This window comes from Micromesistius poutassou (genome assembly GCF_964030765.1).
Source record: "Micromesistius poutassou genome assembly, chromosome: 21".
In the NCBI taxonomy this organism is placed as follows: domain Eukaryota; kingdom Metazoa; phylum Chordata; class Actinopteri; order Gadiformes; family Gadidae; genus Micromesistius; species Micromesistius poutassou.
Window position 1 is genome coordinate 6,397,631 of NC_140291.1, and position 22,542 is coordinate 6,420,172.

General features: G+C 46.8%; 1 protein-coding gene across 4 annotated transcripts in view; it reads left to right on the plus strand.

Annotated features, from left to right (window-relative positions):
• The window catches only part of arhgap17a (Rho GTPase activating protein 17a), a 34,461-nt gene that overhangs the window by 5,156 nt on the left and 6,763 nt on the right, over positions 1-22,542 (plus strand). For 3 of the 4 annotated variants that reach the window (XM_084485638.1, XM_084485640.1, XM_084485641.1), the window contains exons 2-17: positions 3,972-4,011; positions 10,435-10,539; positions 10,874-10,906; positions 11,503-11,579; positions 12,389-12,500; positions 13,279-13,355; positions 14,917-15,034; positions 16,071-16,139; positions 16,462-16,543; positions 18,674-18,801; positions 19,918-20,029; positions 20,713-20,794; positions 21,002-21,082; positions 21,296-21,409; positions 21,791-21,882; positions 22,291-22,441. In XM_084485638.1, the coding sequence (XP_084341764.1) occupies positions 3,972-4,011; positions 10,435-10,539; positions 10,874-10,906; positions 11,503-11,579; positions 12,389-12,500; positions 13,279-13,355; positions 14,917-15,034; positions 16,071-16,139; positions 16,462-16,543; positions 18,674-18,801; positions 19,918-20,029; positions 20,713-20,794; positions 21,002-21,082; positions 21,296-21,409; positions 21,791-21,882; positions 22,291-22,441 (1,473 nt within the window). The remainder of the gene's footprint in view (positions 1-3,971; positions 4,012-10,434; positions 10,540-10,873; positions 10,907-11,502; positions 11,580-12,388; positions 12,501-13,278; positions 13,356-14,916; positions 15,035-16,070; positions 16,140-16,461; positions 16,544-18,673; positions 18,802-19,917; positions 20,030-20,712; positions 20,795-21,001; positions 21,083-21,295; positions 21,410-21,790; positions 21,883-22,290; positions 22,442-22,542) is intronic. The other variant, XM_084485639.1, reaches the window with a different exon arrangement.

The following is a 22,542-nucleotide window of genomic DNA, read 5'->3' on the forward strand; positions in this document are numbered from 1 at the left end:
GCTTGGTTCATTTCGCTAGCTCTGTTGCCTGTGCTATCGTCTAATTTGATTCTCAATAGTTGGTTGATTTAGGTCTGAGCTAATCAAAGGATGTGTCTGTTGAAACTCCACTCCCATCACATGTACCATGTTTCAGGCACCTCTCTGTGTAACCTCTGCTCTCTGATGCCGTGGTAAAATGGCTCTGGAACTGGGTTTAGTTTTAACAGAATCTCAAACATTAACTTCCAGCCTTGCTTCGACTACTGTTGAGGGACACATGGGCTTTATCGGCCATTCCTGGACGGGCTCCAGGAATGGCCCGTCCAGGAACAATGAAAAAATGGCGTTGTACACTCAAAGATATGCCGCCATTTCCATTGTTCCTGATAAACGATTGTTCCTTGACTTACACACAAATGACAGTAACAGCCTATTTACATTCTTTCAGCAGATAGCAAACACTTTTCCCATCCGGCCAGCGAGATTCCTAATAGAAGTAATGAACTTTTCGATGAGATAAACCGCCAGGTTATAGCATTGTATCTGGTGGTCATTTTCCACCGGGGTATGGGACTGCACAAACTTGTAGGCTACCAAAAAATGGTTTTCATCAGTCCCGTTTGAAAAAACTGCTGACAAGATAAACGTTAATGCGCCCACCTCCTATCCCCTAAACTCCCGAACCAATAACCCACAACTACAAGGGAATAACTGGAAGCTTGAATGGTTGCTATTGTCTGTGGAGTTTGAGCCCCCATCGTCGTAGTAGGCTGCACGCTGAAGCCCAGTTAAGCCATGCCATCTGGATTTAACTCTTTGTGCATAGCGACTGACATTACATAGACTCTATGTCCTCCCTCACGTCTTGTTTGGTGTAATTGTGTCACTTAATGTGACTGTTAATTTGTTCTTACTGTATATTTCTGTGTCTTTGCCAATTTTTCAGTTAATCAGTCGGTTGGTTGTGTTGTTTTCTATTGATTTGGTTTGTCCAACTGACAAACTGCTACAATAGCCAAAGTGTGTGTGTGTGTGTGTGTGTGTGTGTGTGTGTGTGTGTGTGTGTGTGTGTGTGTGTGTGTGTGTGTGTGTGTGTGTGTGTGTGTGTGTGTGTGTGTGTGTGTGTGTGTGTGTGTGCCTCCTCACAACATTGCGGCTTTGGTTGCCCTAGAGCAACACATGAATTATTGCCCAAGTAATGTTTAATATGTTAACGTGGACATAAAGCAGTCGTCACACTCCTACACACGTCCAGGCCTGACAACGTTTTATTGCTCTCCCCCGGAGGTAGCCCACAGTCGGTGTCTAGACTTTATGGACTACCAGTTCTGCCTGATGGAGAAGAGGAAAACAACCTCTCTCTACCCAGGTTGTATGGAAAATATTGGTTCACAAAGTACCTACCTATTAGCCTTATTAATGGGGAAGCCTTCCCATTGTACCCCTACTGTATGGAAATATGAAGAGATGTGGTATCAGAGGAGGAGGAAGTATAATTTCCATCTTGAACATAACATGGGGTAGCAGACAAATTAAAACACAGCAAGAACATGATGCACACATTAAATAATCAACAAGGTGACTGGCGGGACTAATTGGAGATACCCAGGTGGGTTCTGACAATGTCCGGGTGTTCCTTCGTGTTGGCTGTACTGGTATGGAACGATGAATACCAGAGAAGTACTGATATATCAGCCACCAATGTAGGCCTACATACACAATTTTGTAATATTGTGTGCATATTTTTTGTGTTTTTTTGTTAAAAAATATAATCAATTTTGCCATCGTCCAAAGATGAATGAATATATCAACTTAAAAATGTCTTCATAGGTGCAACCCTTAAGAGGTGGCTATTGATAAGAAGCATGGGCCTGGGGTGTGTTCTCACGGCCTCCTCCTTTTAAGTGGATCTAATCGGCCTGACTCCTTAGTTTACTATTAATAGGCTCCAGTCTGGGGCGGTGACATAGCAAGCCAGTACACAGACCCCACCGTCATGGTTGCTTGTTGAACTCCCAACACAACCTCATCATATTGGAAAGACCGCGTGGACCACACATTCATGTTCGCTCTAATTCTATGTGGGCAGTGGTACCAGCGTTGGTCATTTTGAAATCTGTGTGTAATGCTATTTCAGAGTGTGAAGCTTCGGGGACTTCCACAGTAACCCAACTTCTCTAAGCCCTGAGCAGTTATAGCAAAGCTTTGCGCCTTACCCAGCATCTTATTACTACTTGGACTGAGCTGGTTCTACCCTAGACCTTGCATTTTAAGATCAGAATCCCCCCAACGCAAATGTAAGGTTTCAAATCAGCTTTCAGCAAGATGAATAATTAGCCTCCAAAGTGGTGTCGTAAACACTCCGATTAAGATTACAGTAACCGCTTATGTCAACCGCCAGTGGTCAAGGTGTTTGACTCCAAGTCGCAGGGTTCTGGGTTCCAACCACAAGGTCAGCCGCCGGCCTGTAGGCAAAATCCCTACCTGCTCATCAATTACATGCAGCTTTAGATCAAATCCCTCGCTTAAGGACTAAACAAATGGTAAGACACAACCAAGTCCAGTCCAAAGATAGTATTGAGGTGATCTCCCTGCAGTCATCACTGCATGGAGGCTAATTTTGGTCCAGATATTCACAGGGATACCCTAGCCTAGCCCATGTGCCAATACTTGGACAGATATCGGAGACTGGTCCCTCCCCAAGCAGCTGTTGCCCAGACTGGCTCTATATTAGTAAGAAAATGCATGGTTGGTTAACTGTCCTCAGAGCAGTGTGTTGTGTACTGCTGTGTAGGTTGGATTATATTGGAGTTTGGCTATTTTTCCCACTCTTTTAAAAAGTGTGGCCGAAGAAATGCTGACTGTGCTTTAACGGTGTGCCAGGCATCAGCTTTTCTGTAAAATGGCTCACTTACATCTTCACCCCATGGCGAGAGTCTTGTTGTGCTGCATGAAGCCCTCCATTTGCTCTCTCAAATTGGGAAAGAACCAAGAGAACTGACCCATCATCAGCCATTGCGGGGCTTAGTCAGATTGGTCGCCACCCTAACTAGCATTGTTTGCCTTTGCCTCTGGTACTGTTACTGCTACTGTTCTCAGGGAAGGACACCGAAATGACCATAGGTTGTTCGTCCCCCCAATCGAAGTCTACCTGTCCTTCAGTAAGACGTCTTACCCCTACCTGCTCCTGATGACATGTAGGACTAATCCACCAAGTCAGTTTGCACCAAGTCAGTTTGGATGAAAGTGTCTCCTGAATGACTAGACCTAAATAGTAGTTCTAAATACGGTTGGTTTGTGATGACAGAAACGTACGGTGGTCCAGCTTCCTCTCCCCAAACTCTCCCATGCTGGATGTAGACCTCTGATGCTGCGTTCACTTTAGGAAAAGGCTTTTTAATCTTATCGGTCACGTCAGTACGCCTTGATTTCAAATGGGTGACGTCAACCGACTTTTGATTAATTAATCAGGGTCCACGGAAGTGATTTGACAAAGTATGAAAGAATGTTTGTCATACAGGTGAAGCCTGTAATCTTGTTTGTGCAGCCCTTCATCATAGTCACCGTCCCAAAGGGCTTCACAGGCCACATAACACGACACCCTCTCACCCTAAAATCTGGAAAAGGGCCTGGACTGCACTTATTTTAAAGCTTATTAATGTTACTTTCTTAACGGCTTAAAGCACACATGTTGAGATGGCAATAAGTGGTTTGAGCCAGTGGGCTTAACCTTTCAAACACTAATATCATAATAACATTGTTTTCCTTCCACCCCGAAGGCCTGTATAAAACGAAAGGGTCAAAACTGATTCTCTCCACGTTTTGTTCCATGCTGTTCACTTGAATTACCTCTGTGTGTTTTCCCTGTTTGTTTGCCTCCTGAACAGAAGTATGCACAGTCTCTGCACAATGCCTCCTATGTACCAGCTGTCGTTGCCCATCAATACTAATCTGGATTTTAATCAACATGTTTTTCTTTTCATTCCCAGGGCAGAGAAAACAGAAGTTCTCAGCGATGACCTCCTACAGGTAAATCATTAAAGCTTGTACACCTGATTCGAACATAGCTGCTCACTCAAGCACCATGTTTCAGCCTTCCAGGGATGAAGGATCACCTAGTTGGTTAGGGTTGTTTAACTCGCAGCCCAAAGGTTCCCGGTTCCATCCTCAATAGCTGCAGTCTACCTGTAGACAAGCTTACACATTACCTCCATTAATGGAGAAATCGTTTTGAGGCTTATCATTTTGTTTGTCACATATGGGATCTCAGTTTGTATAATCTGTGTGTGATGGAAAACACTGAAGAAAATAAGTAACGCAAATGGACTTGACTTGGGTTGTGCCCTTGTGTTTCTCATGTTGATGTCTTAATGCTGCTGCATATTTTACAGGGTTCTGAACTTCAGATGTCCATGGAAAATTTGGAATAGACAGCAAGAGTGATTAAAGTATATGTTTATTTCCAGGCCTTTGAAATTTCATGGATTATAGATAAATGATAACAATGGATAAAAAGGAATTGTGAAAAATGTATTTGCTATGCTGAGAGTGGTTTGTATACTATTGATTGCCAGATTAAGCTATGTCTTGGTTTTACAAGAGGGATGCAGGTCAATTTGGATCAAACCTTTTTAATCAAAGCAGAATGGTCTTCAAAAAAAGTATTTAGAAGTTGTAATGTGTTTGTGTGCGTTTCTAAACCATGAACACATGTGTGTCTTTGCATATTATTATGCATGGTATGCATGCGTATATGGGGTAGGGCTTTCCCAGGGAAGCCTCTCTCCTCGCTCTGCGACTGTGACAGACAGCAGGTGCGGTTGCTTCACAATGCTGTCTCTTTTAAAGAGCCAGTGAACCCAGCGTTTCAGCTGGAATTAAAATTATAAACGGGGTGACACAATGTGATAACACTGATACAATGGCATAGATACTACAATGTCAATTATATAAGACAAATTGGCACGTTTTAAAAGGGTTTTGGGTTCACTGGCTCTTCATAAGAGATTCCAACCCAGTTCCCTTCCTGGCACTTGGGAATGTGTGTGTGAACCCCAGGCTCTGTGTGTCACCAGCTACGACCTGTGTGCTATGAGCCACTCCTTTGGACACATGCCAGATCAACTTTTTTATCAGTTATTTATTTGTTTTTCAGTTTCACCTTTGTTTGTCTAGGAGAGAACACAAAACACGGAGATTACATAATGTAGTCCTGGCCGAGAACGGCAGCAGCGGGCCATTACGTCAGGTGAAATGTTACAGGCCGACAATTGTTTGGGGACAATGAAACCACAAACAATATATGCAAAATACAGTAAAACGACACTGCACAGGTGGAGAATGGGAGGGAAAAACATTGACAAGTAAAGGCCTAGAATGGCCCATTTTTTATGTGTCAAGTTAGCCTATTCCAAGTCATTGCATCAATGTGTAGTGTTTAGCCCCCCCATGGGCTGCAGCCTTAAGGAGCCAGTAAACCCACTGTTTCAGCTGGAATTCGAGTTGAGAGTTGGGTTGAGAGTTTTAGGAAAGAGGGGGGCGTGTTATCCCCATGGTTACGACCCATGCCAACCATGTGATACTTTTTACTACGGTTATGTGTATGAGCGTTATAATGACTACTGTTGGTCGTTACTAGTGCTTTAGAAAAGGCATGTAATTTAAGGTAATTTCAGATTTCCCCTAATCAGTGTGAGCCTTCTGGACATTGGCAGAAATAATAATCATATTGGGTGATCTATTGGCAAGCAGTTGTGGCCATTCTGAGTTCCTTAGACTAAGCTTAATGGGATAATAGAGTCGGTAATGTGATTACTTCACTGTAGTGCGGCCTTTAAGACCAGAAAAGAGCAATATGCAAGTTCTGGCACAATATCTTTGGATAACTATTTATCGTGGATATATTCACAGTGTTGACTTGTATGAACAATATGTATAATATATTATTAATGAAGTACCCATTCCAATTCTATTTTGTGGAATAAAGCTAACCTAACATTAGGAACTACGTATAGAACTTTGTTGTTACAACATTAAAAGTCCCCTCCCCCAATATTTCAGAGTTAATAATTAGCCATTTATCCAAGCTAGAGGGCCCACTGTGTAGGGGGTGGCGACCACCTCCTCAGGGCCTGGGTAGAGTAACAGAATGCAGGCCTGAATCATCTGTCTGCTCGGGACAGACAGATGGAAAGGCAGGCCGACTAACAGACAGACAGAAAGGAGATGGGGACGGCAAGAGGAAGGAACAAAAGTCCTCTTGGGAGGAAAGCAAAACAACAAGAGAAAAAAAACATGTTTTTCTAGTGTATTTATTCTAGTGTTGGAGAAGTTTCATTTTTACCGAAGTGAAACAGAAATCCAAACGTAAGTGGAATCACCCATTTACCGTAATGATTTTAAGGAACTTGGCTTATTTTAGTTTAAGCAAACCACACTTGACATGACATGTTACTTCTCCCCCCCCCCCCCCCCCCACACACACACACACACACCAGCCCCCGCCCCATGACAATCTGACAAGGCCACACTGCCACCTGATCCACCATCACCACAGTGGTCCTCCACCAGACTCATGCTTCACCTTCACCACGCCTGTCATCCGAACCTTCCTGTATCGAGGCGTGGCCCCTCAGTCCCCCTTCACTTAACTTGCCCCCCCTCCCCCCCCCCCAACACACACCTCTCACTCTCGGTCAAAGGTCTAACCAGTTACCGGTCACCGTAACCCTAACCCTACTTTACCATATGCACATGAATATAAAATCCAATTCTAAACAGTCCAACAGAGGATCCTTACATTAACACATGCAGCCCTTTTAAAGAGACAAAAAACTTATCTTCTTTTAGTTCTTGATCATTTTGTGGGCATATCTTGATTTCCTAATATCATTAAAAAAATTGTGATCCTCTCGCTCTCTCTTTTTCATGATTGAATAATGCCAGTTGGATAGTAGAGTGTGACAAATAACAGATTTTAGAGGATGAAGGCATGGTAACAGCCCTAACAACAGCACTTTGTCACTCTGCAGTTAGGGAGAGGCAGAAGCTCATATCTTATTAATTCATCTGTCAGCCGACTCCAAACAAGTTAGTGTTTTGCAACTAAGGAATTTAGTTTAGGCTGACGCTGCTGTGGATGACTTAATGAATAATTTCCATTAGCCTTCCAATAGTCGGTTTTCTTTGTTTCTTTAAATTGATTCTCATTCAACTTGTCCAGACATGTCTATTGCTTATAAGGAACGTATGTCATCACACACTCTCTCTCTCTCTCTCTCTCTCCCTCTCCCTCTCCCTCTCCCTCTGCCACTCCCTCTCCTTCCTCGCTCCCCATGTCTGCCTGCGTGTTTGGGATTCCCTTGTTCATCATGGTCTAAGCTCCTCTGCTTCTGCGTTGCTGTTAAAGTGTGCATACATGTGTTCTTTGTGAGCGAGTGACTCACGCTTTATTTGTGTCTAATCGTGTTATTGTGACGGAAACAGGAGCAAAAGCAGGCCTATGTAAACATGACTCAACCGTGAGAACACGCACATGAACACAAGCACACCCACCATCCTTTCCACTGGTCAAATGGAGACTTAAGAGCGAGGGAATCCCCTGTATGTGTGTGTGTGCTGTATGTGCTTGCATGTGCGTGTGGGGGAGAGGTTGTGTGTGTGTGTGGGAGAGAGTGAAGTATGCGTGTGTGTGTGTGCGTGTGTGTGTGTGTGTGGGTCTATTGTGTCTATCTGCAGTGTTTCCCTCTACGCTTCCAGCAGTGGAACAGCGCCAGCACTGGATTCCAAGCGCCACTGCCGTCCGCCATGTCTAAAAGAATCATGCCTTGTAAAGACAAATTAGGAATTATGTTGGCTGCTGCAAATGCTATTTTGTTTTATTTTAAAATGCATGAATCAAAGGTTCCACCTACTGCACCACCTTCAATTGTAAGTTTGTCATTATTGTCGTTAGAGAAAATGTTGTGGATAAATACCACAGCGAAATATTGTTATAAAGTTCTGAATATGAGCTTGTGGCGAACGTGATCCATGTGATGGACGGTGATAGACAGATGGTTCATCCAATCACTTGCCAAGTATCTTTTGAAAGTGCCTGCCCTTTTCCAAACAGTTTCCCTAGACAACCTACCAGATGGTTCTGTGAAACCATCTGGCAGGTCAGGTTAACTGGCTTTAGACTAAATGTAGCATAAACAAAGAAAGTGAGTTAATATTAGAGTAGTATGTATATGATTTTTGAGAACTGAAGTCCCAGTATTGTGAAACCCAGAAGATGGGATGGATACAAATTGAAAGTGAAAAACATGGGGATTTTGTGTTGGAATGCACCCAAGGCCCACTGGAATCAGTGATCACACTCAAACTTCCCTGTGCAAAACTCCACACACACCGCTGCTGGAAACAATTGGAGGGGAAACACTGATGGGCCATATTTAACCCAGCTGTTTTGAAAATGCAGGGGGCACCATGAGTTGGGAGTGACGTGTGTGTGTGTGTGTGTGTGTGTGTGTGTGTGTGTGTGTGTGTGTGTGTGTGTGTGTGTGTGTGTGTGTGTGTGTGTGTGTGTGTGTGTGTGTGTGTGTGTGTGTGTGTGTGTGTGTGTGTGTGATTCGGAGGCGGATAAGTATTCCGGAGCCTGTGGAATGCATGTGTTCTGTTTTCGGAGCGTGGTGGTGGTGGTCCGCGGTTCCTCCCCTGTTGCTCTCCCTGCCCTCTGACCCTCACATTGTCTCTCCCTTCACCCTGTCCTCCTCATGAATCAACGTGTCTTTCCTCTCGCTTACCTTTTATGAAACGTACATCAGTGTGTGTGTGTTTTTGTTCCCATGACTTGTTGTTTCCCCTCCGGTTGTGCCATTTTGGGAAGGGCAGACACACCCCTCCTGTTCTGTTCTGTATGGCAGAGCGAGTCGTAAACAACTGGGGACCTGCCCTGCGTGGCGTCTCTCACGGGAGCTGCCAAGTCTCAAAGCCACCGCTCTTGCAGCGTCACCCTGGCTTCTGTCTGCGGGGGAAGAGTTGGGCCGGTGCCAGCCCGCCGCTGAGGTCTATTCGAGGGCATCGGGGGAGCTCAAACACGCTCAAGCCAGAACTAGCTTAATGCTAATGTCTTGTCGTGTGTGTGTGTGTGTGTGTGTGTGTGTGTGTGTGTGTGTGTGTGTGTGTGTGTGTGTGTGTGTGTGTGTGTGTGTGTGTGTGTGTGTGTGTGTGTGTGTGTGTGTGTGTGTGTGTGTGTGTGTGTGTGTGTCGGATAAGCACCTGGCACTAGCAGTATAGCCTCGCTGCAGAGCTTTCAATTGGCCTCTGTGCTCCCGGGCAGGCTAGCTGTGAGCCTTATCATTGAGCAGCTCATCAAAGATAGCATTATTGTAGGTTGTGCTGAAGAGCACAGAGTGGATCTGTGTAGTCCGTGGTCGGCACACAGGGGCAGGTCTGTTGCGGTCCAAAAAAAAAAGGGTTTTTTCCTTTTTATTTTTTCCCCCCTGAAATCCACACAACCGCTTTTTTTTTTTTTTTTTACAGTCTGTCACAGCTCGCTGGCCGTTGCCATGGACACGCTTTGGATGAGTCATAGTTTTGTTTTTTCAGGGAACATTCCAGCAGTGGCCCGATCGGACAAGCCGTATCAATCACGTTTTACCTTTGACCCCTCTGAGAAGAGGGGGGGGGGGGGGGAATACAAACAAAATAAAAGTTATGACGCAGAGAGTCTCACAGGCTGTCAGCAGATCAAATTAGGCCTGGCGGTAATTACAGTTTGGGAACATGAAATATCAGAGAGCCACAAATGGAATCAACAAGATCCACAATGGGTGTTTAAACACCTGAACGTTTGTGCGTGCGAGTGTCTGTTTGTGTTGCTGACGTCGTCCCATGCAGCCTCACTCATGAAAAGAAAAGCAGGGAGGTTTGAAAGGGATTTGGGACAGCGCCTGAGTGCTGTTAAGACTTATCTCACCGAGTTAATCACGCGCTTAGCGAACACAGTGGAGCGATGACGCGGCGAGAAGGACCGTCACGCTGTCTCTGAGCGTTGAGTCAGCTGTTGACCCCGGCCTTTATCCCCCTAAAGGGCTACTCTGGAGATTGGCCTCTGTTTGGACTCTGTCCTTTGGTATTCAATGTTTGGATCATTTCTTAGTAACGTGTGTGTGTGTGTGTGTGTGTGTGTGTGTGTGTGTGTGTGTGTGTGTGTGTGTGTGTGTGTGTGTGTGTGTGTGTGTGTGTGTGTGTGTGTGTGTGTGTGTGTGTGTGTGTGTGTGTGTGTGTGTGTGTGGAGTCGCTGCTACCTATACCCCTGAGTATTGATGACCGTATGATGAAGACCCATGCAACTTAAACATGAATCTGTCAATTTACTATAGTGCACTAAAACTATTATTTTCCCTGTATTGATTCTCATTCATGTGGACTTAAATAAACTGTTTAAATGTGTGTGTGGTGTTCCAGATCGAGCGGCGGATGGAGGTGGTGCGGGTGGTTTCCCACAACACACACAAGAGGATGGTCACCTGCCTGCAGGGGCACGTCGGTGCAGACGCCGAGAAAAGACACGTACGTTTGATCGGTTTGGAATTGGATATACAACCGTTTATTGTGTTTATTTGTCATTCGTTCATCGTTATGTTATCATGATATGATTTTCTAATTCTATTATGTATATAATTTTTTTTAAACACTCCCAAAATGAATGGATGTCTCTCCAAAGTTGTAATAACTTTGTGTGTGTTACCAATTCTCTGTTCCACAAGGGGATTGTTAAACCCTGCGTTTCAATCAGCAGTCCATGTCCCCCCAGCCCTCCTGTGATTCCATGCGTAGGATACCCCGTTTGACTTTTCTTTGACATTTTGTTTCCTTTGTGCTTCCTACCCAACATGCACCTCAGTCTGTACCACGCCTCTATACAGGAAATGGTCAGGTAAACCAAAAGAAAACAAAAACAACCAACGCCTACGCCATCGAAACGCTTCACCTTAACCACTCTACTTCCATTTCCTCCTGGCTCCCGCCCGCCCATCCGCTTCACTGGGCCCTTCTCCAGTGTGTCTCGGCTGGGTTTCCATGGCCGGTTGTTTTCCTCTGGTTCTTAAATCATGCTGACTCATTCAGGGGTGTGACTGGGGACCCGTTCAATAGCGGATCCTGTTCCAGAAGGTCACCTTCTTCTTTATTTCTTCTTCTTCTGTGGTGTTTTGTAGAGCCGTTCATTCCATTCCTTGCACTGCCATCTTGTAAGCCATGAAACATCTGCGCAAATCTGTTGCCCTCGCTGTGAATGTGCACTTCCTGTCCTCCTCTTTAAATTCTTTAATGTTTTATTATTGAGGGGGGAAATACTTTTCTTCTGCTGCTGCGGCTGGGCTCGAGAGTGTGTGAAACGGATATCTTTAGACTTAATCTTTTTTAACTTTTGGACAAAACTATGTTGCTCGTTCCAAATCTAATCAGCTTCTACATTTCTCTCCCCCCTCTCTTCCTCTCCTCTCTTCATACCACACCAAACATGAACTACAGAAAAAGCTTCCCCTCACGGCTCTATCCCAGGCCATGGTCGACGGCGGGGGCCAGCTCGGAGAGGACTCGCTGATTGGGTGAGTGGGCGAGCACATCCAGTGATTGAAAGGCCAGGCAGCCACCCAGGCTTGGCCGTAGCTATGTGGGGCAGATGCACCCCAGAGATTTGAGAAATTGGACGCCTTGAGGGGGGGGGGGGGAAGAGCGGCCCTGCCTTCTGTTTTTCCTGTTGACGGGCTGCTCAACAGTTTCTCAGCAGGGAAACTGTCAGTTCAAAATAATGAGATTATGTTGTTTCTATATATAGAAGAAATGTATTCAAATTCCCAGTGGATATTAAAAAGAATGGCCTTCTAATTGGCGTTTTAGTCATGAGGCTGCTGGCGTTATCGTCATTTTTTGTGACTTGATGTGCAATCAGAGACTGAAATGTAAACTATTAACGTACAACAAACTTTTCTGTAAGATTTCACCTTTGCGTCCACTTTCTTAAACGTAATACCACAGCCTCTTTTTTCAGAAAGTACCAACAACTCATTTCTCTATTTTTTTTACCATGTGTTGCAAACACCTGGGTATTTCCATAGTGGAATGGAGATGTAGATAGTGGCTTGTGTTGTACCATCCTCCCACCCCACAGCAGTGAGTCCTCACGCCTCAGTCTTGTCTAGACACAAGGGGGAAGAGAAAGTATCACAGTCAGCCTGACAGCAAACAGGCAGACAGGGGGGGTAGATTCCCATCCAGAGAGATCATCTGTCACACTTGTGTGACAGAAATGTACTTTGTAATGTACTTTGAAATGTACTTTTCTTAGACCCTTTCTTTGTCCCTGGGCCGGTTGTGTGCGTTTTGTGCGTGTGTGTGTGTGTATGGGACGACGCAGGAAGATGATGGAAGTGTGCGGGGAAGCGGAGAATCGGCTGGCGTCCGAGCTGATGCACCACGAGCTGCAGGTGGAGAAGGATTGTCTGGACCCTCTCAACCAGCTGGCGGAGGTAACATCCTCCGACCCTCTATCCCCCCCTCCACCCACCCCTCCATCCACACCCCCCATCCACACCCCACATCCACCCCTCCTCACAAACTCAGCTAGCACTAGACAATTGTAAAGAAGTGTCTGTAATGGTCTCAAATCAACACTGTGGAGTCTGGCCAATTTAGTAATCCACAAGTTAAATTCCCTTAAATTCCCTGAAAGATTCATCCACTCTCACAAATGTTTATCTTCGATTGTGCAAATGTTTCTCCTTGATGGAATATCTCCATAAGGAAACAAGTTGTAACTACGCCCCTTTCAGTTTTTGTTTTCCAGCCCAGGCTCTGTGCCGTCTCTCCCAACAAGTCCTGCTCTAACACAGTAGGACTGCTGCGTCTGAGATGACTGTAGCAATGAACCGTACCATCACGTCTGCCCCCTGGTCCAATCCACTCACCTGTGGTTACATAGTTTGAAATTGGAAATGTTGTAAAGCTAGTGCAGTGGACCGAGGACATCAATGGTCCAACTTTTTCACAACACGCATCAGAAGCACTTCTCTCGTTTACTAGAGAAGCTTGACCGCTCTAACAGTGAGGCCACAACGGACAGTGAGCCAGTGAGTCAGTCGGGCCTGGTCGGTACCACCACCTCATACCAGGCCCTCTGGGGCTCCTCCAGTGGGTCTCTGGGTTGGTTTGACTGGTTTCATGGGTCTGTGTGCTGGTCTGACTGGGGTCATGGGTCTGTGTGCTGGTCTGACTGGGGTCATGGGTCTGTGTGCTGGTCCTCCTCAGGTGGACATCCCCAACATCCTGAAGCAGAGGAAGCAGCTGGCCAAGTTGGTCCTGGACTACGATTCGGCCCGAGCGAGGTGGGTCTTCTGACCACTCCTGGTGGTCCACCATGAGATCCCATTGAAGACCACCAGGAGATCTCATGGTGGGCCACCAGGAGATCCCATGGAAACGGTCAAGGGTTGAGTCTTTTATTTATTTCAGCCAGAACAGTTTTTTTTAATTATCATTCTGTGGCTATGTTGCATATACATGCAGCACATGCTATGGTGTATATATAGTAGGGATGGGCACGAGTAGTAAATTCCAAACTCAAGGGATCGAAGGAATTCCTCGAGGATCAATCGATTACTCGTTTATCTATTATCTATTTTTAGAACGCAACGCATCTGCAGCCTGTAACGGTAAAAAAAAACAAAAATAAACACCATGACCATTGCAAGTAAGTTAACGTTGCAAATAAAATGGCAGCAAATGAAATAAAACGATACAATTTAAATAATTATATGGGGCCTAATTAATCCACCAAAGCAAAAATAGCCGTGTCAATCTTAACTGAGGCACTACTTTACACCTAAATAAAACCTACAAACAATGATTCTCCGAAAAACCAAAATCAATTCTTCCTCAGGAAAACAAGCATGTCTACGTGTTCTGGAGATAGGCGAGAACGCATTCTGTTCAATATCAGTGTGCGTGTTCTCCGCGGTGGAGAACACGCACTCCGCTGGCACGGAGGTGGCGGGGATAAGCAGGTGCTGCTTTGCCAGAACGCTCAGTTTCCTGTACCGATCCCTGTTGGACTTCCACCACTCCATGGGCTTACCATGGGCAGCATCTCTTTAGTGATCATTAATGTTATCAGCGTTGTGGTCTTCTCTCCGCGGCCAGGATTACAGCTGCGTCTTGCGGCGGTGAATACAGCTGACGCACTTGGTTGCTGTGGGTCTGCTTTCCCGAACTCACCGTTGTGTTTCAGGAGCATATGTTGCCGCATAGTACTTGTAGTACTCTGGTAGATAAATTTCGCTTGGCATGTTTTACTTTCCATCTTATGATCTCCTATTTCTGTAAAATATTTCCATAACTCGCTGCGCTTTGCTCTAACCATCTCAAAACGTTATTAATTGTGTCACTGTGCACACATCACTGCACACACGACACAGAAAATTTATGCATTTGCTTTAGAAAACTTAATTAGGTTAAACTTAATTTTGTCTGTGTTTAAAAAAATAAATAATATATATATATATATCTATAGATATATCTATAGATATATATATACGCAAGCTCGAGTTTGCCTGTTCACCAACCAAGTTCATTTGAAACGAGGAGTACTTCAGTAATCGATTACTCATGCCCATCCCTAATATATAGCATATATATATACATGCAGCACATGCTATGGTGCATATACATGCAGCACATGTTATGGTGTGTATACATGCAGCACATTCTGTTTGCATATTTTACCTTTGATAAAACAGGCATTGTATGAAACAAACACCGTAAACAAAGGCAATCCTTCGGATCCACGTTCAGTTCTGTCTTGTTTAGGTTTCTGTGCACACTGCTCAGCGCTCTCATCCTGTCCTGTGTGTGCATGCACAACCTCCCCCCCCCCCCCCCCCCCCCCAGATGGTTGCAGGCAACCAAGTCGATAATCTCCGGAACAAACACGCAAGCACTAACGGTCAAGGCAGACCTGCTTAAAGAAGAGATGGACGAGTCCATGAACAAAGTGGAGCTGTGCAAGGTAACCTTGACGATCATTATACATTATACAGTTCATTATGCAGTGTAATTGGATTGTGTGTGTGTGTGTGTGTGTGTGTGTGTGTGTGTGTGTGTGTGTGTGTGTGTGTGTGTGTGTGTGTGTGTGTGTGTGTGTGTGTGTGTGTGTGTGTGTGTGTGTACCCAATACACGTGCATGACGACTCTTTTAGATGCTGAAAATAAAACTAAATAGTTTATACAGGCCGGCTCTCTTTTCATGCCATTGTCATCACGCACACAGACCGGATCGCTGTTTGTGTGATGTGCTCAGAAGGTTCTATTGGTTTGTGCTCAGCTGATGGAAGGATCAGACATGGTAGGGTCAGAAAGGAAGGGGGGGGGTGGGGGTACAATAACACTGAGCACAGCACAGGGGGGAGTGGGGGGGTGGGGAGAGAGACAACGAGAGGACATTTCCAGCAAGGCCCCTGGGCTTGCTTGTGTAGTTCAGTTTGTCGACACGTTCAAATGACCAGCAATACCGCATCAGCTGTTTTGGAGTTGGGGTTCTGGTGTGTCTGCCTGTGTCACTGTGTGAGAGTGTCTGTGTGACTGTGTGTGTGCTTGCATGTGTCCGTCTGCGTGACCTTTCACTTCACAGAGCTGCTATGCCGGGGCTTTCTTTGGTGTGCGTGCATCTGTTCAGCTGAGTCATCTTGTGTGGGTGTGTGTGTGTGTCTGGCTGGCTGATATCTCCGTTGAGGTGTGTTGTTTTTACTTGGTGTTTTGTCTAAAAGTGGTTGGTGTGTGCGTCGTGTTTTTTGCGTTGCGTCTCGCCTCGCAGTGCTGTGTGTTTGTGTGCATGTGTGGACCTGACTGGGAGCTTCCTACTTTCTCTTACAGACCTGCTAGCCTGGTGTGATTGGCTGCCTCTGTGTTACCCCAGTACCCACACATACCCACACATCCTATCAGGCCCTGTTAAACCAGGACATGGCCCCCTTCTCTAGCTATTGCTACCGGCCCCCACTGAAAAGAACGCGTAACGATTGTGGTTCTGTTGTGTTTCCATCCAGGACCAGCTGGCTGCAGACATGTACAACTTCTACTCCAAAGAGGGGGACTACGCCTGCTACTACGTCATGGTGTGTGTGTGTGTGTGTGTGTGTGTGTGTGTGTGTGTGTGTGTGTGTGTGTGTTGCTCTCCACGCTCGTGGCCTCCACGTGAACAGTACACGTTGTAATTTCCATGTCCGTGGGAACGGGCCCAGCTGTGGAGGTGGGGGGGGGACGGGGGCCAGGGGCCCAGAGGACAGGCATGTGGTCTGTTGGTCTGTTTCATACTAACGTTACGTCCGTCTGTGTGTGTGTCTCTCTCTCTCTCTCTTGTCGTCTCTCTATCGGCTGTCTGTCTGTCTCTATTTTTGTCTCCCTCCCTCCCTCCTTGTCTCTCTGTCTGTATTACAGCTCTTGGAGGCCCAGGCAGACTACCATAGGAAATCTCTCACTGTTCTGGAGAATGTCTTACCCACCATCCAAGCCCAGCAAGGTACATTGTGCGCACACACACACACACACACACACACACACACACACACACACACACACACACACACACACACACACACACACACACACACACACACACACAGATACGTATTTACACATTCACACACACCTCTATATGAAACGGCAACGGCCATCCCCTTCTTCTGGAACAGTTCAACAGCACTCTGCAACTTTTCCACCCGGTCCCTTGCTGTGCAGTAAACCAGTTGGACAGTACGTCCAGTGCCTCTACCAGTTAGCCCGTAAATCCCCAGTGTCCCACATATGCACGCACACTCACACATTCACACATGCACTCACACTCACACACACACACACACACTCACCCTCGCACACATAAATGCATGCACGCAGAGGGCCCGTAAAGGTTTTAACGGAGTGGCAGTGATTGCTGGCCCAATTGTGTGTGTGTGTGTGTGTGTGTGTGTGTGTGTGTGTGTGTGTGTGTGTGTGTGTGTGTGTGTGTGTGTGTGTGTGTGTGTGTGTGTGTGTGTGTGTGTGTGTGTGTGTTGGGGGGGGGGGGGGCCTTGTTCCATTTGGCAGTAGCCGTGGTGCGGTTGTGTCGCTGACTGTAGAATCATGATGATGTCAACCAATCAGTCAATCTGGCTTTGTCGTCATGACAACCAGATGCCCCAGATTGGTCAATGGACAGTTGTTTTGTTCGGTACTCGGCCTCGAGACAGTTTTGTGTTTGGTTCCCTGTTTTAATCCTGATCACCGTGATTGGTTTTCTGTCTGTCTGTCTCGCTCTCTCTCTAGGTGGTAGAGCTAAAGGCTCTTGTTGTTGTGCAGCAGAACACATGTGTTCTAAGCCACCAGCCAGCCTGGTCTCCCAGCAGGAGATCATGACTCATACACTCCATACACTGCTCACATTGAACCCACATGGACCCTCCCCTTGTCTCTCTCTGTCTCTCCACCGTTCCATCTTTCTATCTGTCTCTTTACCTGTGTGTGTTTATGTGTGTGTGTCTGTGTGTCTGTGTCTGTGTGTGTGTGTGTGTGTGTTTGTCTCTCTCTGTCTGTCTCGGTCTCTGTCTCCCTCTCCCTCTCCCATACCCTCGGCCCATTCACTCAAATGTAAACACTGGGGTAATTGGGCTTCATAAAGAAATAAAAGCAAGACGAGAAACCCAAACGCGTGAAAAAGCATCTGGTCACGAGCGTGTGGTGAGCATCGGTTGCCCCAGGGCCCTGGCTACAGACAGCACCCGGCTACAGACAGCCTGTCTCACTGCACATTATGCACACAGCTCTTACTTGGAGCTCTGGCAGCAGCTCAGCTGAAATCTAAGACCGGGTCGATTTCCTAGTGTTTATGGAACTATTTGAGAGAGAGAGAGAGAGAGAGAGAGAGAGAGATAGAGAGCGAGCTGAGACTTCAGGCAGTGAGTAAGCACTTTTGCCGTACTTTATCGGCCTGTTTGGCCACTATTATTTCTGATCTGCAGTAATGAAATTTCCGTAGTTTGGACCTTTTTGACTTGTATTCGGGTAGATTAAAGTAGATCTAATTGGCTTTGGCGTGGCTGGATATAACAGTCTTGTTTGTCCGTATTGGTTTAAGGTGTTTTGTGCTGTGCCGCCAATGTGCCTCTCAGAGTCTGCCTTTCCAGTCTAAGGTGTGGAATATCACCTGACGGCTGGATGTTTACTGAGAACTGCTTTGTTCGTACTAAGCACCGGGACTCACCAGGCAGCCGTCCCGTATCACACGGTCAGCACCGCTCCCTCGCTGAGGAACCCAGCATCACATGCACTGCGTCATCAGCCATGGCGGAAACAGCCGTCGCTAAAATCTACAAGTCTCAACAGAAAAGCAATGCAAACCAGACTTGGTAGTCACTTTAGGGCAGGATAGGCTAGCGGGCGGGGTGTTCCCAGACAAGAGGTTTTGGGTTTGCGTCCCTGAGGAAAACGCCTCTGAAATCCAACCTGAGCCTTAATGGAAGGCATCTAAAATGGTCGGTCACTGTGTATAAAAGCGTCTGCTGAATGACAAATGGAATGAACGGCATCACTTGAAGAATGTAAATAAATGACGGTAACACTAGTGGCTCCTGATGTATGCGTCTGGGCTTGACGCGGTGTAACCTTCCCCCTGCAGACTCGTGGACAGAGAAGCCGGCGTTTGGCACGGGGCTGGATGAGCACCTGAAGAGGAGCAGCAGGGAGATCGCTCTGCCCATGGAGGCCTGCGTCATGATGCTGCTGGAGACGGGCATGAAGGAGGAGGTAGGGCTGGGAGGGCTTTCCCATTGGTCAGGAGTTAATTGATCAATTGATTCGCATTTCGGTCAATTTCTAATTATGCTGGTGTGTGTGTGTGTGTGTGTGTGTGTGTGTGTGTGTGTGTGTGTGTGTGTGTGTGTGTGTGTGTGTGTGTGTGTGTGTGTGTGTGTGTGTGTGTGTGTGTGTGTGTGTGTGTGTGTGTGTGTGTGTGTGTGTGTGTTCTAGTTACGTGTGATGGGTCATCACACGTATCTTTGTATGACATCTCATAGGTAGATCATTTATCATTGCTTCGTTGAAAAAGATAGGCCCTACCCAGGAGCTGGCTGTTTTAGCATGCTAAGCTACACCAGCCAGGCCAGCGCTTCGGGTCCGTTCAGTAGACTAGACGAGACTCGAAGGACGTGGAAGCCGCATCCACAGACCGGGTGTAAACAGAGAAAACGCCTCCTTTTGATTCTTTCCTCTGCGCTCCAAACCACAGTCAGAGAGGTTGTCGGACATGGCGGCAATTTATGAAGACCCCCCTCCCACCTCCGTCCTCCACCCACGGCAGAGACAATTTTAGCACACAATGGAATCTATGTGTCTCCTGTCTCTAAATCAGACGTGTGTGCGACTGCGTGTGCATGCGTGCGTGTATGCACCACATTAATTGTCATGCCATTGAGTCCCTGGTGTGTGTGTGTGTGTGTGTGTGTGTGTGTGTGTGTGTGTGTGTGTGTGTGTGTGTGTGTGTGTGTGTGTGTGTGTGTGTGTGTGTGTGTGTGTGAGGACTTCCTTTTGTTTAGCTGTGAAACTGACATTGGTGTGTGCAGTGCTGGGTGTGTTTGTTTGCCGGTCTGTGTGTGCCTTAAGGGTTTCATTATGTGCACAGTGAGAAGGAGAGTGAACACTGTGTTTTCCAGTTTTAAAGCGTTTAACTGGGCTGAAAGGTGTTTGTTGGAGGAAGTGTGCATGCATGCATGTGTGTGTGACCATGTGTGTGTGACCATGTGCGTAAACAAATGTTTATTTCCCAGAGAGAAGCTCCTTGTGTGTATAATGAATGCGTTTTTGTCACTTTTTTTTACACTTTATTTACGACTATGTGTTTGTGCTTAATGTGTGTGTGTACAGGGTTTGTTCAGAATAGCAGCCGGGGCGTCCAAACTGAAGAAGCTCAAAGCCGCCCTGGACTGTTCCACCTCACAGCTGCAGGAGTTCTACTGCGACCCCCACGCCGTAGCTGGTACGTTCCAACTCCCCACCATCCCGACCCCTGATCAGGTCTGGCCGCGGAAGGCCTTCTTATGGTGGCAGGGTGGGAGATTGAGTTAGTGGTGGGAGGCTCTCGGAGTCATAAAAACTCAATGTTCTGTGACAACTGTGGGACGAACCAGCGCAGCTCGGCTGGCTGGCTGGTGTAAGTGGGAGGGGCTTTGGGAGGGGCGATGGAAAGATTCTTGTCAACCAAGAGAGAGGTATGTGCTGGCCAGTATTGGTAAAATATATCATTCATAGGCTGTGATTTATTTACATTAATGGAATCATGGTCGATCGGCATTGACTACCGATATGTCCTGGTTATTTTAAAGCTGACACATTATACCACCAGGTGTGAGTGTGATTGGCCGTTACAAAAGCTGTTTTGAAATTCTGCCTCTTTTACGGCTTGTAATGGCTAACCACACTCGGTGGTATAATAATGTCACCTTTAAGCTGCGAGCTAGTTAAAATGTTACACATGGCGACTTTAAATGAAAGCAATTGAACACCAAGGATCTGAAAGCACACCTCTTTCAAGAGAGAACAATCCCCTTGGGCTACGCGGTTATTCCGAAGAACAGCTTGATAATTCCACAGAGCAATGCGCAGATCAGAGAAAGTGCATTGTTTCCCATTTGTTTAAACGCTGTGTGTTTGTTGTCATAGGAGCGCTGAAGTCCTACCTGAGGGAACTTCCAGACCCTTTGATGACTTTCCAGCTCTACGATGAGTGGATCCAGGCCTCCAGGTAAGGCTCTGGGCTCAGCCGATCGGACAATCGAGGAAAGCCCACTAAATGTGGTCTAAAGGTTGCGGACGATCTTGTGTCACAGAAAGAGAAAACTTGGCAAGCAATTCTAACAAAAGTCCCAAAAGGTAACAAAAGAAATGAAATACAGGAATATTGTTTTTCACCACTGTGCTGACTCACCAGGCGTGTGTCTTGTCATTCTAGTGTTTCAGACCCAGATAAGAGGCTGCAGGCCCTCTGGGTTGTATGTGACCAACTGCCAAAGAACAACAAAGCAAACCTGCGGTGAGGCCTCGCTCCGTCGCTCCCTCTTTAGGGCTTTTACATTACAATGCATCGTGGGATTTACCGTTGGACACCGCCAGTTTTGAAAGGGTTGAAGTATATGTTAAACTGAACGTCTGATCATAAAACACTTTGACTACTGTAAATAGTACTTTAAATAAAATGTTTAGAAAGGTCTTTGACGGTGTCTGCTCCTCGGCTCTCGCTCTGCAGGTATCTGGTGAAGTTCCTGGCCAAGCTGGCCGAGGACAGCGAGGCCAACAAGATGACGCCCAGCAACATCGCCATCGTCCTGGGACCCAACCTGCTCTGGGCCAAGACTGAGGGGTGAGGAGAGGGGAGGTGGGGGGTGAGGAGAGGGGAGGTGGGAGGTGAGGAGAGGGGAGGTGGGGGGTGCAGGGAAGTAATCACAGATGAGATAAAGTAACACTTGATTGATTGCTGAAGGGGAATTCTGTCGTTTCAGCAGCAAAAATAAATGGTTACATAAAGTACAAATATATACTCATCTCTGCAATACATATAAATCGTACTATCCGTATGAGACAGGAGTCGTCTGTACGTTCAAATGAGTGGAGCCGGATGGCGCAGAAGGGTCACCGTCACTGCTAAGGTGTTGGACGCCTAGCCGAAAGGTCCTGTGTCCAAAGCATAACGTGTGTGTGTGTGTGTGTGTGTGTGTGTGTGTGCGTGTGCGCACGCTCCCAGGAGCCTGGCGGAGATGGCTGCAGCCACCTCCGTGCACGTGGTCACCATCATAGAACCCATCATCCAGCACGCCCACTGGTTCTTCCCAGAGGGTACGTCCTTACTGGTTGTACTGGCACCAACTTCTAGGTCCTGTGGAATTCATTCATAGAAATTGCCACACACATACACTAAACTAAACACTAAAAGTTATTGATGGTCATTGGGTATCAGGTTTTTCTGTAAAATGACACAATTCAAGATTTATTTTGAGAATGATGTTTGTGAGCTAGCACAGCATACAGTCTTCTGTAGCAAAGCAATTGAGAACCACCCCATACGCCTCTTAATAATCAGACATGACATCATCAGACTGATGGCGAACGCGGGGAGATTGAAACACAATGCAGCCAAGGGCATCACAACCTCCCCTAATACATGACCAAAGCCAGCTGGCACACGGCCACCTCCCCGTCAGTCGGTGACCTTCATCCCTTCCCTTATCCCTCCTCGCTTCCCAGACGTGGAGTTCAACGTGTCGGGCATGTTCGCCATGCCGGCGCCCGCCTCCGGCTCCAGCAACCACCTGGACTACGACTGCAGCACAGTGGAGCGCAAGAGGCCCGGCAGCATGGTGTGTCCTGAGCCCAGTGACGCCTCACGCAAGGAGAGGTACGGCTCAGGCCCCACAGACCCTTCCCCTGACCCCCATCCCCACGGTCCGGACGTCGGGTCCTCTTCAAGCCTCCAGAGGCTCCTGTCCTCCAGCCATG